Source organism: Montipora foliosa, chromosome 7, assembly GCF_036669935.1.
Source record: "Montipora foliosa isolate CH-2021 chromosome 7, ASM3666993v2, whole genome shotgun sequence".
NCBI classification, from domain to species: domain Eukaryota; kingdom Metazoa; phylum Cnidaria; class Anthozoa; order Scleractinia; family Acroporidae; genus Montipora; species Montipora foliosa.
The window spans coordinates 18124202-18140906 of NC_090875.1; the positions used below are offsets into that span (position 1 = coordinate 18124202).

Below are 16705 nucleotides of genomic sequence, written 5' to 3' on the forward strand. Positions count from 1 at the left end.
ACAGACCACAACACCGGGAACTACATGCCCTACTCTTTGCGACAAGTGTGCGGGTTCTTTTACGTCCCACAGGATTATGAACATTGAAGGGTGGAGACTTCAAATCAACTGACGTCAGAACAAATCAAATCAAATGTTGGTTTTTTGAAGAGAGGGGAAAACTTGAATACCCGGGGGAAAACCTCTCGGAATAGAGAACCGACAAACTCAACCCACATATGACGTTGAATCCGGGAATCGATCCCGGGCAACATTGTTGGAAGGCGAGTGTGCTCATCATTCCTCCAGCCTTACTCCCCTGTTCTTGTTGCATGTTTTTGAACGTCTTTATTCCTAAGATGCAAGAGGGACCTGTGTCAAACGTAACACGCTCCTATTAATTGAGTTTTGGAGTTTTGGAACATGTAAGTTGTTTGAAGATGACAACGTTTAAATAATCAATGTCCATTCGGTTTTACCTGAGAGTACGTGATCTTTTCAAGTCCGCACGATCTTTTTTGTTATCAGGGTCCGTTTCCCGTGTACGAGAATAATCGTTGAAAATTACCAGGTAATCAAAAAAAAAAAAAGAGAAAGAAAAGAAAGAAAAAGAAAGAAATTCATAACAGGAAATTTCGAATCAGGAGCTTTCAGCGCAATTCAGTAGATCAAAATAGAATCTGAAGCATGGGAATTTCCCTGACTAACTTTTTTAAGCTCGATCAGCACAGAATTCGAAGCCATTCAAACTGGTTTCGTCGACACAGTACAGTTGTTAGCATGACGATCGCGAAGATATTACTAGTTTTCTTGTTCGGTGAGTACAAAGACGTTTTTCACACGGTTTTGTCCATCGTGAAAATTAATCTTTTTACCATTCTATTTTTTTGTACACCGGCAGGCTTCTTGACTCCTTAAAAACACCGACAGGTACACCGAAGGTGTTTTTTATTTAGTTCCTATTGTTGCTTTTACTCGTTTTAAAATAAGCAACTAAATGATGAAACTCATTTCTGTTATAATCTCATTGCTTCTAAAAGTCGTGTAATCCAAACATAATAGTCGACTTAGCTATCGTGGTTAATATAATTTAAATCATATTTGGCGTTCAATATCTTTTGCATTGATAACACTTAGTATTCATCTCGTCGAATTTTGAGATCTTCTCGCAGAAATTGAACCTTGTACGTCCTCCTCTAGTATGCCGTAGTGTCTAAACGGGTCAAGGGCGAATGCGAAGAGATCAACAAAATTGTATGGCAAAATATATGACAAAAAACACCTTCCGCGATTATAATTCAAATTTGCGTGATTCAGCGGCCATTTACCACTTCTCTACATGACACTTGTGTTTTAATAGGTTTGTTAATTATATCCTCCCGCTATAATTTAAAGTTAAAATATACTCTTTTGTTTTAAGAAGCTTTTGTATAAGAAAGATCAGGCTGAGACTAAACAGAATTTTAAGAACATCTACTAAGAACGTACCCTGGGTGAGAGTCAGTTAAGAACGTCATATTTTACTCGTTTGTAAAAAAATGTAAATCTAACAGGACAATGAAACTCGAGTGCTTTGGGACGTTGTTTTCTATCATTAACAATGTGGTTTTCTTATTGCATGATACACCGGAGAACTCACTCAGTTTGTCGTAGAACTTTACCATACCAAACAACTTTAGTAGAACATTTAACAACGTTTTCAGGCTCAAATAGCGAAGAAAATAGCATCGTTAAATAACCTCAGCCCCCAAAATATTTCCTGTTTGCATGCAAATTTCCCTTCTATCTGGATTTCAAAGTCAACAAAAGAGATGATTTCCGATGTTGAGTTAAGAAACAGGATCATCCACTCATTACAACTAAACGGATAAGTTCGCAATAACCCACCTTAATCAATATAACAGGACTCTAATTTTTTAAGCTTTGATACCCGTGAAAGACACAATTTTAAACCACGTGCTAAAATATAGAGTCATTTAAAAAAGTCTCAAGAATTTGACAAAACGTCTTTAATTAAGTAAAAGCAAGGCATTTCAAGTCACTGACAACCTTTACTCACAATCAATGATTTATACTAATTAGTAAACATTAAGAAAATAAAGGAAGATCTTGATAATAACAACAGCGTAGAATGACTTTTAAGATCTCCCAGAAAATATTTCTGCAAAGACATCATTGTGGTTATTTTTGTATTTTATTACATGATTGACGTCAGTATGAAAACCACAAGTTTCCGGTTTCGAAACTTTGACGTCATTTGACGTCATTTTCTGTACAGAAGCGGTAAAGCAGTCTGGCAGCACGCTAGCGGCGTTACGATGTTGTTGAATTAAATAGTTGTATGCAGAAAAAAAGTTTGGATTTGTATTAACAAAGAAAACAAGAAGCAGAGCTAATTATTTACCTAAGCTCTTTCGAGTCTCCTGAAGTTCAGTTTTAAAATATGTGAGTAAAAAATCAAAAAGTCTTTGGTCGATTCTGGTTTTTGGACGAAACAACAGATCAAATATCTACGCACGTTTTTCGAGACTCGGACGACAACCGAAAGAGAACATTTCGTGGGCCAGGACAGTGGTGTCTCCTAGATTTTTAATACTGATCATCTCTAATGGAGAAAATATACTTAGCAATGAAAATGTGGTTGTGTGAAGGCAAGTTAGAAGGGTTCCGGTTGCCGTCGGCATCTCAAAAATGCGCTTGCTTAAGCTCTCTAACAATAACTCCGGCATACTCGGAAAAAGTCTCCCAGATTTTTATACTAATCATCTCTAATAGAAAAAAATATACTTAGCAATGTAAATGCGGTTGTGTGAAAACAAGTTAAATAATTAAAAGTGAAAACAGCTGACTTCTGGTTGAGCGGACGGAAACCGGAAGTGGGTATTTATTTGCCAGTGGTCTGGCCCAGATTTTTAAACCAATCGTCCCTAATTAGGAAACGATATTTCGCAATATAAATGTAACAGTGTCAAGACAAGTCAAAAAGAAAACAGCTCACTACCAGTCTCTGTGTGCGTGGCTAAAACGCTCCAGTTTTTCCACTAAACGTAAACCGAAAGTGAACATTTCGCTTGCTGGGACAGACTAGTCTCTCTCAGATTTTTATACCAATAAAAGACACTCAGAAAAAGGAAACCGTTTACTTCCGGTTCCCGTCCGAGGGGGGAGGTTTATATTTAACTTCCCCATTTATGGACCAAACTTAACTGTGTTGTTTACAATAATTAAGCGAATATGCATGAATTATGTCACCAGAGTCTATTCAATATCCCAGGTCTTGTTGAGTGGCAGAGCTTCTTAACTGAAAAAGCGAGGTTGCAAGCTCGACTTGTTATACGAATGCAAACGCCTACTGTCTGTGTATTTTTCTGATATTTTTTCACCATATCAATTTAATAATCGGTATCCTCGATTCAGCCGACTGCGTATGGTTCGAAGAACAGAAATATCGTTCGTTTCAGGCAAAAACTCTGAATGCCTCACTGGAAATATTCATATCAATTTTAATTTAATGCAAATAAATAGATACGATGGTGACAAAGACTTATTTTTCCCAATGTGCAGAATTTTTGAAGTGCACAGTCGACAAAGAAGCTTCCCACGCAGATGCTCTTTTAGGGATTTGCCACGCGTGACGAATCCTTAAGAGCGTAGGAGTCTGGCATCACACCAGCTGCGTAAAGATGTTGTTGAACTAAATACATGTATAGAAAAAACGTTTGATTGAATCTGTATTTACAAACAATACAAGAAGCAAAGCTAATTATTTCCCTAAGCTCTTTCGAGTCTCCTGAAGTTCTGTTTTAAAATATGTGAATAAAAAATCAAAGGGTCTTTGGTCGATTCTTAGGCGGTTTGCTCGTCGCTTCGCAGTCGCCAAATTTTTCGACGAAACAACAGCTCACTCATCAGCTCGTTGCAAATCACCTCATGGGAGCTTACAGATTTTTCCGAGTATTCCGGAGTTATTATTAGGGGTTATTGCTAAGGGGGCCTATTTTGAGACCGGTAACCACAAGTGAGCTGTTTTCCCTCCTAACTTGTCTTCACACAACCACATTTACATTGCCAAGTATCTTTTGTCCCATTAGAGATGATAAGTATAAAAATCTGGGGGACATTTTCTCTTTCGGTTGCCGTCCGCATCTCAAAAACGCATATACTTAAGCCCCCCTAATATAGGGGGCTTTGAACAAAGGAAGGAAACCGGAAGTGAGCATTCCGTCTGCCAGTGGTCTATCTCAGATTTTAAAATCAATCGCCCCTAATCAGGAAATGATATTTCGCAATATAAATGTAGTAGTTTCAAGACAAGTCAAAAAGAACACAGCTCAGTTTTGCTTTCAGTGTCTGTGGCTAAAACTTCGCGAGCTTGCGCTGGATGTAAACCGGAAATGAACATTTTGCTTGCCGGTGACAGTCTCGTTTCTCTCAGATTTTTGTACCAATCAAAGATACTCAGAAATATAAATGTCGCAGTGTCAAGGGAAGTTTAAAAGGAAACAGTTCACTCCCGGTTCCTGTCCGTCGCGGGAGCTTTATATTAAACTTCTCCATTTATCGACAAATACAAACGTCATTCATTTAACTGGGGTCAAAAAGTTAACTGTCTTGTTTACAAAAATAATTAAGCGAATATGCGTGAATATTTCACCTGAGTCTATTCAATATCCCAGCTCTTGTTGAGTGGCAGAGCTTCCTAACTGAAAAAGCAATGTTGCAAGCTCGACTTGTATTACAAGCGCTCGAATTAACGCCGGCTGTCTGTGTATTTTTCTGATATTTTCACCATATCAATTCAATAATCCGCCATGATCCTCGGTAGAGTTCGCAGAACAGAAATACCGTTCGTTTCAGGCAAAAATTCTGAATGCCTCACTCTTAATTTAAAGCAAATACATAGATACGATGGTGGAAAGACTTATATTTCCCAATGCCCTCCAGTGAGCGATGCGCTGTGAAAGAGATGCAATATAACGCTATTGAAATCTTGACCTGCGTGCCAAAACACATCCCTTTATCACGTGTGTTTGATAACTCTCTTTAACACAGTTTGGGCGTGTCGTCGGATGTTTTGTGCTTTGATAAAGGGTTTAATGCAGAGTGTATAATGCCGTGAATGTCCTGATTGAAATAGCTGATGACGATAGGGTTTTTCCCAAAATTACCGCGCTCTAAAGCTGAAGAAGAGCGAACTCGATCAGTTCATCTAGCCACGCATCCGTCTTCAAAATGCAGGGCTTTCAATATCTTGTTTTCTTCACAGCTGGTAAGTAATTTTCCCACTTTTGTGCTATCCCTTTTTCAGGTAAGCCTTTGGAAATATTAAGTTCTCATGCAAGTTCAGTAATTGTAATTTATCTGCCGAATCAGTGGCAATATTAATAACTGTGGTTTTAGTGCCGGCCAAATATCGATTAGTGATTGACGACTGATATTCCCTTTTCACCAAGTAATTTATGTCCACGAGTTCATAAACTTCACCATAGTAGAGTTAAGTATAATTTATCTCGAAATTAACACAGATGAGATTGCACAAGGCCGACAGCCCTTAAAGACTTATTGTTAACCGAGTTCCATATTTTGAAAGAAAGAGGTGGCCTACAGACACCTTAGTATCCTGAGACCTAGCTAAATTTCAGAAAATTTTACATCTTAAAATTTCTTATTGTGCATCTTAGATAAGCAAAATACAAACTTTTAATGGGGAGATAAGAGTTTAGACAAAATATCTTTCCAAGACGCACAAAAGCGGTTTGTTCGTCAACTACACACATAATCACTTAGCTTGATCCGATGGCCCAAAAATTTTAAACATTTCTGTGATAAAACGACTATACATGGTTCGCTGAGTGTCTTTTTAATGGGCTCCCGATTTATAATTAATTTGTTAATGTAATATTTATTATGGCCATTGCCAAACGACCAAAAATTAGTTGTAAGACCTTTTTCCGGCTGGAAAAAGCGGTTTTTGTAAGGGCGTTGCAAGATTGTCACGGTTCCAGCGAGGTTTCAGCACATAAGGCTCAATTAATATTCATCACTTGTAATTTTCCTTGAATTGGAGACCAGCCAGAGAGGGTTTAGTTGCAAGAGCGCCACGGTTTCAGCACACAAGGCTCAATTAATATTCATCACTTGCTATTCTCATTAAATTGGAGACCAGCCAGAGAGGGTTTGAATGATTTAGTTGGAATACTATTTGAAGCATTTGCCTTGCCGGTTTGACTTACATTTCCGGATTCTTCATCAATTTTGGCCGATGTAACAGACCGAAATAAAAGCTACTGCACTCGAATGCATCTAAAAATTACTGAAACGATTTACTAGAAACCGATTTGTTCCGATAGAGGCAAAATAACTGTTGAAGACATCAGCAATACTGCTAGTATCAGTTAATGTTTTGCTTAGAATCTTAGTTAGCATCTAAGTTAGCAGGGACCTTAAAGTTACGAAGACTTCAACGAGGAAGAAAACGTTGGAAAACAATTAGCTTTTAATGAACAAAAACACTGGCTCTACTTGCCCTGCACGTGCATTTTTCAAGTTTTGTACATTTCAGTATATATGCTGTTTTCGTCTGTCTTCCTGGTCTTTGCTGTTCTGTTCTGGAGTTAATATGTAAAAGACTCGCATCAACCATTTTTAGTTAGTTGGGTCGGTTAGTTGTCTTTTAGTGTTCTATTCGAAAAAAAACCGTTTTCGGTTGATTTGGTTGATCAACTTTTTCAACCGGCATCAAACTAGGTTGAAACGGTTGAAAAAGCATTGGCAGCGACCGCTGTCGTTTACGTGGGCCATTAAAGTCGGCCGCGGGCTCCTTCCGTGTTGCTTTCCCTCAACTTGTCAACGCTGAGAAGTCTGGTAATAACTATTCCCAGGGCTTACCGCGTTTCAACCGAAAACGGTTGGAAAAGTCAGTGTTCTACAATGTATTGGAAAACCTCAACCGCTTGCAACCTAAACCGGTTGCGGTTGAAACGGATGACCCCAATAGAACACGACCAAAGATAAATTCTGTAACTTTTCTTAAACGTCCTCGGCGCTTATACCAGTTTAATTGCTGGATAGTTGCTTCACAATTTACCATCCCAAACAACTTTGAATTATCTCGAAATGACTCGGAATTATGATAATGTAAAGTTGGATCATCAGAAAACCTTCTAGAAGCCGTCGAAGTTGCTCTTGCTTACGTAAGGGCAAAAGACACTTATTAGAAACTAGTTGCTTGCAATTGGCGACGGGCTAAATCGGAGTCCTATGTAGGATTCGAATGACAATAGAGAGATTTAACGTCACTTCTGCGTGAAACGCGAATGGCATAAGTGACCACGTGACCATGATTTTCCCGCTATTTTCTCCGTTTGCCAGCTGCCGCTTGTAGTTTCTACGTGAAAGTAGGCATTTTTGCGTTTGCCGCAGACGTGAAATTTTCTTCTCGTTTTTTTCTACATAAGAAGTTGTTTGCGGAAAAAATACCCCAAAACCATTTTTCGGTATGCCAAAGGAGAAAAAATTAAGTTTCATGGTTATGGATAGTTTATAGAGACCTTTAACACCGACGTTTTCTGGATATATCGCAAACCACAAACTGCGGTTTGCGGTTAGTCGTTTGCTGTTAGAGGTTAGCTCGATTTTGAACTTTAGCAAGCGCTTTGCACATCGGCGGCGCCATCTTGGATTTTTCATTGCTACAACTGCTCTCAAATCAAACAGTTCAAATTCTCCCAAAACTTATATTTGATGTTCAAAATTGTTCCCAATAGATAGCAAACAAATGTAACAACATGACTGATATGGTCAAACGGGAGGTCTGATTGATCTCTGGCTGTAAAACGCTTCCGTAAATCAATCACGGCAAGAAGGGTGTCTTGAAGTTGAAACTCGAACCGCAGACTGCAAACGTGACGGGAAGGACACGATCACGTGATTTACCGAGGTTTGCGGTTCGCGGTATTGTCCCAAAAATTCGTTGCTAAAGGTCTCTTATAACTGACTCCTTGCCGCAATTTTCCTCATGAACTCACGTTGACTCTCTGTTGACTTACGAAACAGCTTCATCGAAACTCTCAACTTTTGACGGGTAAGGATTTTCATCTTATATAGCGTCTTTTTCCATTGGGTTGGGCATCCGTTGCGGAGGTCGTAAGCTTGAACCCTACCCCGTCGCCAAGGAAGTAGTTTCCAGTCCTTTCCATGGGCGCATTGCATCAGGGGATGCAAAGCGGTGACACCAATGTGGCCTGGGTTCAGTTCTCAGACTCGGCGTCATATGTGGGTTGAGTTTATTGGTTCTCTACTCTGCACCGTGAGGTTTTTCTCCGGGTACTCCGATTTTCCTCTTTCCTCAAAAACTAACATTTGATTTGATTTGTGTCAAATTGTTGATTTCAGTTTACAGTGTCCCAAATAGATGGTTTTCAATCGCGTGGCGAGTCGGCCATGTTGGTGTACAAAACAATAGCAAATTATGGCTCATGTTTTGCATTATAATAGAGTCAAATTCCCAAAAGACTTTTTTCTCTATTGTTCTGTACACCAACATGGCCGCTGTGACGTCAGGTGAAAACCATCTATAGACGTCTTTACAGTTGTGTGCTTAGTTACCTGGCCTTTAAATGAAAGTGAGGCTGGTGTTGACTTTGTTATGATACAAACTTCCCTCCTTTTCTGATGTGAATGATGTTGTTGTCATGCTAATTAGTAATAATTTACATAAGAAAAGCAGTGGGGTCAACTCCAGTCTCACTTCGGTAAATTTCATTTCCTTTCCTTTCCTTTCCTTTCTTATTTTAATATGTATAGCAGACACTAATTTCTGAACAACTAACTGTTTCTCTCTCTCTTACCAGTGCATATCCTTGCGTCGTTCGAGAAAACCATTCTAACCACTTCTTATGCAGCTATTTGCTCAAAGAAACCTTTGAGGAATATAATTTATCCTTGCTTCGGTTTTCTTTACAGTTGGGACTTGTTTGAGCGAGTTAACGGCGTCTTCTTGCTCACAGAAGACATTTAAAGATGCTGCGAAAAGTTGCATCAACAACTTTTATGAGGACCTAAGAAAGAATCCACATAAGGATTGCAGGTATGAAAGGTCACTTTTTCCAAAAGAAAATAATTTGTATTTAAATACGTCTTCAAGATAAAAAAGAGAAACAAGATGGTATTGTTTCGGGACCAGAAACGCCTTGCAAAAACTAATACAACGCTTTGTAGCTAAAAACTGAAGTTGGGATACTGTGCACGTTCGTTTGATCTTAATTTGTTATATGACTAGCTCCGCGAGCGGGCAAGATGAACCAAATCCCGCGCTGTGATTGGCTACTCAAGTGGAAAAGATGGAGCTGTCTTGCTCGCTCGGGATTACTCGCTTGGTCCCGCAAGATCAAAGATCATTTTTTGGTGTTTCATCCCATATAATAAATCCTTTATTGACCGAGCCTGTTCGGTCAAGATGTCTGGATATTGGCCTCGTTCTTTTTTTGCGTGTTTATGGACCTGAGGCCCGTTTCTCGAAAGTCCCGAAACTTTACGGGCCACTTTCGGTTGTCACCATTCCCTCTCTATCTCAAGAACGGAGAGGATTTACGTCGTCAAACTTCAAAGTCAGTTTGCCTTTTGGTACCTTGAAAGCATGTTAAAAGATCGGCTTTACTGAAAAAGCGGTTAGTAGATTCACAAATGGCTTTTTGGGCCCGAAAAGTTTTCGGGACTTTCGAGAAACGGGCCCCTGAACGGGCCCCTGGACCATAAGCTCCAACTGCTTGTGCAATGTTTAAGAACTCGCGAAGTAGGAAATGCACTCGTGTTCATACGATCTGCTCTACACAGCGCATATATGTGCGAAAACAGGAGGTCATCAAGTGAGGTCTCTTTCTTCACCAATTATAATTCCTTGAGCCAACCCTTTCCCGCGTAAATTTATTTTTAGGAACAGGTTTCATATTTCTCTGGACGCCGAGATAGCTTTCTTTTGATTGGCTTTTACAGAAGTTGGATTGCTGAATTTCCCAAGGGAGGCATTCTATATAAATAAATCTATTCCGGAAAGGGTTGATTCCTAGGCCAAGTATGGGAGATAAAGGCTCCCCTTAATGAGCTCCTTGAGAAAGACGCTGATAAATTAACATATGTCTGTGCATGAGAGTGCGTCGCTAGTGAGGACGGGGGTTAAGAGGAAGAATACACAGGAATCATAGGAGCTTGTATTAGGTGTTTCAATGGGGTTGATACCGTATTATTACATCGTCTTAGGCATCTTTTCTCTAAAACGTTGAGTCCGTGCGTCCAAAACATCGTCGAAAAATGCAAGAACGAGACCGACACTGAAAATCTGGAGTTACTGAAAGCGCGGTCTGATGACTTCATCGCACAAGGGAGCTATTATTGCACGGATGGGATGTTGAATTCATTCAAGAATTTCAAGTCGCAAGACTGTCCAGTGCGAGCACTTGAAAAGGCAAGAAAGTGTGCCCAATCATTTCACAAGACATTTAGGGAGGATAAAGGAAGTCCCTCTTTGTGCAGGTAAGGGCGGATGTTCTTCTTGTATCAGCAGAGTTGCACTGACCTACATAACTTTTCAAAACCACCGCTGACCCTCAGACTGGGGGTACTTACCATTTACACGGAAAACCGGTTGGAACATGAAATGGTACCGACCATTCCATTTGGAACTTTTCAGAAATTATGATGCATTGGCATAATCAATGTCTTAATTCTGTTCTTTTTTAGCTTTCCTGTTTACACCAGTAAATTTTGTACGTTATCCAGCTTTTATTAAGACAAGCTGCATCATTTAATACTTACACTTACAATTTCCACCTGGATGGTTCGTGCAAATGGTAAACGCCCTGGATTTCCCAGTTTATTTGGCAGGCTTAAGCCCGGAGTACACGAGCGATTTATATGTGACAATTTTTAGTTGCTCGTATAGACGAGGAAATTTCTTCCAATTTTCATGTGACAACTGCATTTGCTGAAAAGCTGGCGGGTTAGCTTTTATGCGACAAATAAAAGTTGTCCAATACGAAAACTTGCCCGTGTAAAAGACTCGTCACATAAAATATGGCAAATTCCTTGGGCACCACTTGAGAACGACTAGGCAACCCTGCCTTGTTTTATATCTCTGCTGTCCAAAGACATTGCTGACCTTACTTAATTGCGAATTGTCGACAATTGTGTCGACAATTGTATGTTGCGCCATCTACAAGATCGAAATTATTTGCCACTTAAAAATGTCACAAAATTGCAATTGCTTGTGTGGACGGGGTTTTAGAGTTTAGGATCTTCTGAGCTTAGCTTAGTTTAACAAAACCTTTCTTAAACTAACATACCCGTTGATTTTTCTGTTTATGCTAGGAAATTCAAGAAGGCTAAGAGATGCATCACACGAGCACTCGAAAGATGCAAGAAATCTCGGACAGTGGACAAAACAATGGAGTTGTATCGTGACTCGCACAATCCGCATTGCCTTGGAGGTCAAGACGCGAATAGAAAGTCAGGTCAGTTGGCGTTGCAAAATTGATCGGGAGTTTAAGCAACAACGACATCGACGAGGACGAGAATCGAAGAAACCTTTTTTATTTTAGTTCGCTTCTTGCCTGTACAATACAACGCAATAGACCATTTTCGAACTTGATCTAGCATGAAATGGAGGCAAATCTTTTCAAATGCAAATTAATTTGCCCGCATTAGCCTCCATTTCATGCTAGATCCAGTCCAACCGTTAGAATACGAAACTGGTCTATTCATACTTAACTGACCACTCCCCAAGGGGGCTTTTCTGGGCCAGTGAAACACAATCAACAAAACGACTGAAGGGAACAGCAAAAAGAACTGTTAAGAATCCCAACTAGCTGGAGGCAAACCAGTTGGCTATTTACAAGTGCAGCCGAGAAGTTGAACCAGGGACTACCAAGAAAAAATAGGTCATTTCCGAGTTCATGTCTGCCTCCTCTTCAAAGCGAGTCCAATCGCAAAGTTTTTCTTATGAAAGTAAGTTTTCGTTCCTACGTAAAGTAGAACTAATTACCATCACAAACACTTCGCACTTAGACTCGTTTTGAAGAGGAAGCAGCCATGAACTCGGAAATTGCCTATTCAATGAGTGTTCAGAACGGGTCTTGAACCCGGGATTCCCAGATCTCAAGGCAAGCACCCTAACCGATGAGCCACAATCTGTTACCTAAAGATATCAAGCTACTAACTAAAACAAGCATCACTCTGCCGTTTCACGAGTTAAGACTATAACTCAGAGATGAGATATGGAGAATGTAGCCAACTGCTTATGAACTCTAGATATATACCAACCCTTGAATTATAGAATAAAAGGAAATACGCCACGTGCTTCCCGGTTGTGAACTTCAGACCTTTAAGACGTACATTGAAGGGTTTCTTAGAGTGATTTTCAATTGAGTGTCGTAAAACCAAAACCAAAGTAATTACTTTAGCCAATCAGAAAGGACGGAGACAATCCGGTAAACCAATCAAAGTTCGAAGTAATTACACGTAGCCGACACAAAGCGCGGGAAAATGTGCACGCGCGAGCCACGATTGGTTTTGGTTTCACTTCTGATTGGTTGAAAAAGTGGCGCGAGAACTTTGAACCAATCACTAAGTGACCTAATCATACACCAAAGCAATTTGTTAATTACTTTCGACACTCAATGGACCTATTTAGCTTGTTTGTTTTGTTTTCCCATTTCAGACCACGTGATGTTCCCAAGGGAGTTTTCCTTTTGTTTTTTCATAAGCTTTGCATACAAGTGCACGTGCATAAGACGACGTTTGAAAGAAACTGTTTCGTGGAGTAACATCACGTGGTCTGAAATGGGAAAACAAAATGTACAAGCTAAAGAGGTCCATTGAAAACCACTCTACGGTCTTCGACTCAATGAATTAATCCATGAATTTCTTTCTCTTGTCGCTGCAGTTAGGGACGCTATCAAACCATTCGGCGCATGCACAGCAAGAGAATACTCGCTCAAGACAAGAGAATGCATTTCGAGTTTCGTGCAAACCCTACAGAAGGAACCCAGAACATCCTGCAGGTTGGAACAAACAGATACTCTGTTAAGTTTTACTTTTAAGTAAGCTCTGCCGATTAATGAGAAGCATGCAAATATTTATTGGGGCGCGGAGACCTTCATAATGATGACGGTATCTGCGTGTGCGTGCCGTTTTTTCAACTGTCGCGGGTCCCAATCTCGACCCCAGAGCTCTTCTCTTGACTGAGGGAGAGAAGAGCTCTGGGGAACCCAGAAACAAAGTGTCTTCTCATTGGTTTTCGTGAAGAACAATCGAAAGCGTCTCTAATTGGTGCATTCATGTTAGCGCGAGGAGTGAGCAGGCGCCGTAAGTTTCGAATAGCCAATATTCGGCTATAAGAACCCTACGGCGCATGTTCTCCTGCATAGAGTTTCCCAGAGCCTTGGGTCGATCCAAGGCTTTGGTGACGAGAATGTCGCTGGTCCAGGAAACTTGGTCAAGTTCGACAGCAGCAAAATTTTTGCTCTTGGTTAAGGTTAAAATGATAAAAGTTGAATTTTTACGAAAACGTTCTATTTTTGGACCCGCGACCCGTGACCTGCAACCCGTGCAAATTACACTCGTATTTGTTGAAAGACTACCAACACAAGAGAGTGGCACAGAGTAGAGAACTCACTTCTCCGACCCTTAAACAACCGGAACCTGATCATGCAATAGCTTTTGTTTACTTTTAAAAAGCCAGGACTTCGTTAATCATCCTTACCAACATATTCAATTTAACTTTAATTGAGTGGTACTCGAATGGCAACTACTAAGGGCAAAAGCAAAAGTCAAATATAAAACAAATATAAAACAAATATTCCTTGAAATATATATCCAAATCAAAATCCCAGAGTGGTGGCCATAAGAAAAAAATTGTTCTTTGTTCTATTTTCAGGCGAACTTTTTTTAACAAGTATTACCTTTGCTCAAAGAACATCGCCTTTGAGTGCTTCAAAAATGTGTCCAGTTACGACATGAGAAATATCAAGAGATGGTTTACCAGCAGCCGATCTCATGACGAGCAAATGTTCTGCGATGGTATCAATTTGAAGCTTTCCTATCCGCGACGACTTCGGTACAATCACTGTGAGAAGAACTACGTTCAAGCAAAGGAGACATGCGAGTCCAGCTACATTGCTACGTACAAAGAAAACAAAGCGGACAAGTCTCTTTGCCGGTGTGTATGGATTGCCTTTATTTGCGACGTTTTTCAGCGACGGACGGAAACCGGAACTAAGAGTTTTCCTTTTAAAGTTGTCTTGGCATTACCACATTTACATTGCCAAGTATCTTTTTACTTTCAGAGACGATTAGGTTAAAAATCTGGGAGAGACTACTGTCAGGATTCTGGCATGCGAACAGTTCCGGTTTCTATCCGTCGCTCAAACAAGTGGCGTGCTTAAGCTGCTATTAATATCATATCGAGGTCTTAGAGCACGGCTTGTTCTGCCACAATTGGCTAATCACAACAGAGGTGCACATTCCAGTGAGCCAATCACAATGCGGGTTCGTTTATGTAGTCGGCGGATATTCCACTTTGCTTCTCAAAACCGATGCCAAATCCCCGACGGAAACTAGAAACAACTAAGCTACACTCACGATCAATTATCAACAGCTAAATAAACTTTGAAGTTTCGCAAAGTTATTCCCATGGTCTTGACATCGAATTAAGGCAGTTATCGTTTATCTGATTACATGCCAAGATGGCAAAAATATCGCAGACTTCTTAGAGGACAGGGGTTGTAGAGTTGGAATCAAAAATACAATACAGATGACTTTGAATGTACTTTTATTCACAGTCAACTTTAAAATTGCAAAACTGAACCACTTCAAGTGTTACGCGCTCGAGGATGCGCTCAAGGCAGTCTGAAACTGATCTGCTAATGGTAAAATAACTTCAGCTCTTTCGTTTTCCTTGCAGTAAATACGCGGAAGCGAAGAGTTGCACAAAGAATGCTACCCTTAGGATGTGCACAGTTACTTCAGAACTACTGGAAGAAGTCAATTTCATTTACGACAACTTCAACCCGTTTTGCCTTCAATTTACGGATCCTCCTTTCACGGCTGAGTTAGAAGAAAAGGAAGAAAGAATCCCGCCGGAATCTGAGGGCGAGAAACCTGAGAAACCTATCGAGCGGGATACAAGAAGTTCTGCGATCCCTAGAGTGAACAAAGGACAGTTTGTTATCGCTAAGCCTTGGTTATGTTTAGCGTTTGCCATTTTCTTTTTGATCGTGGAAGTATTTTCTTGACTTTCATGGACTCAGTACGAGACTACCCACTTGTGTCCCCATTACCTGCGCAGGTCGCTTGGATCAAATCGGAGAAACACGAGAGTAACAGAAAGCCGAATATAGCCGAAGGTCTGGTGTCTTCGAGCAGTTTATTAACACATTGTTGAAACTTGTTATTAATTAAATTAGTTTATATTATTTAAAGCTCTTTATGTTTAAAAACACTATAGCACTTGAAATAGGTAAAAACCTTTCGTGTTTTTTTAGCGACAGGTTCAATAAAGCAGTCGTCTCGCCGTACGTAAGGAATAACCGTTAAAAATATTTAATTTGAAATTCAAAAAGAGATTGTCTAAGCACCACCCTCGTCCCCACGACCTTCCAACCCAAAGCGAGGGGAAAAGTCCTGGGAACGATGTCGCAAGATGCCATGTCAATGACAATTCTACACGCTCCACAGAGTTGTTGACCTATAAATCAAAATATATCCAAATTACATCATGCGCACCATGCACGCAACTTAGCCGTACATTACAGAGGGCAAGATTAGTTTAAACTAAAAAATTTGACTGCTCAAGTTTTATAATCATTATGACTTCCAATACTGTGGCTGTATACAGGACCATCACACCTAAATAACGTGTTTTCGTAACAGATCTGAGGTTAAAACATGTTAAAAACGCCTGAGCGCATGCTCATCAGAAGGGCCCCAATCAGGTTTCACGCGATGAGCAGCATCGCTTCACTCATGCACGAATGAGGTGTAAGCTGGCTATATCTAGGCACCAACTTTAAAGTTAAAATACTGTACAATCTTTTTTTAAAAGAACCTTTTGTAATGAGAAAAATCAGGCCAGCCTGAGATTAAACAGAATTTTAAGAAGCTGAGAGTCAGTTAAGAACGTTTTTATTTTACTCATTTGTAAACGAAATATAAATCTGTATTTTAACAGGGGAATGAACTCAAATACTTTGGGACGTTTTAGTCATCATTAGTAATGTGGTTTTCTTATTGCATGTTACACTGGAGAACTACTGACTCAGTAATTTTCTGAATCTTTTGGGAAAAAGACCACTTCTCCTTAATTTAAGAGAGGAAGAGCAAAAAGAAGACTGCAACTTATTATTATCACTTTGTTTTTATTTATCCACTTTCATCACAACTGTGGTGGGGGTCGCACAACAGAGTGGGGCTCCAAATTAAGTGCGCCCTTTTTACCCTCCCAACCATGATATACCACAGAAGACAGACCACAACACCGGGAACTACATGCCCTACTCTTTGCGACAAGTGTGCGGGTTCTTTTACGTCCCACAGGATTATGAACATTGAAGGGTGGAGACTTCAAATCAACTGACGTCAGAACAAATCAAATCAAATGTTGGTTTTTTGAAGAGAGGGGAAAACTTGAATACCCGGGGGAAAACCTCTCGGAATAGAGAACCGACAAACTCAA

General features: G+C 40.1%; 1 protein-coding gene across 2 annotated transcripts; it reads left to right on the forward strand.

Annotated features, from left to right (window-relative positions):
* The first annotated feature begins 665 nt into the window (after window positions 1-665).
* LOC138010343 (uncharacterized) lies at window positions 666-16131 on the forward strand. Of its 2 annotated transcripts, none has more exons than XM_068857259.1 (7): window positions 666-796; window positions 8944-9067; window positions 10237-10509; window positions 11344-11486; window positions 12917-13034; window positions 13910-14191; window positions 14936-16131. In XM_068857259.1, the coding sequence occupies exons 1-7, from the start codon at window positions 667-669 to the stop codon at window positions 15264-15266; spliced, it is 1401 nt and encodes a 466-aa protein (XP_068713360.1). In that variant the 5' UTR covers window position 666; the 3' UTR covers window positions 15267-16131. The 2 variants fall into 2 exon arrangements, with proteins under 2 accessions (XP_068713360.1, XP_068713361.1); XM_068857260.1 differs by lacking the exon at window positions 666-796 and adding an exon at window positions 4979-5248.
* Window positions 16132-16705: the final 574 nt, after the last annotated feature.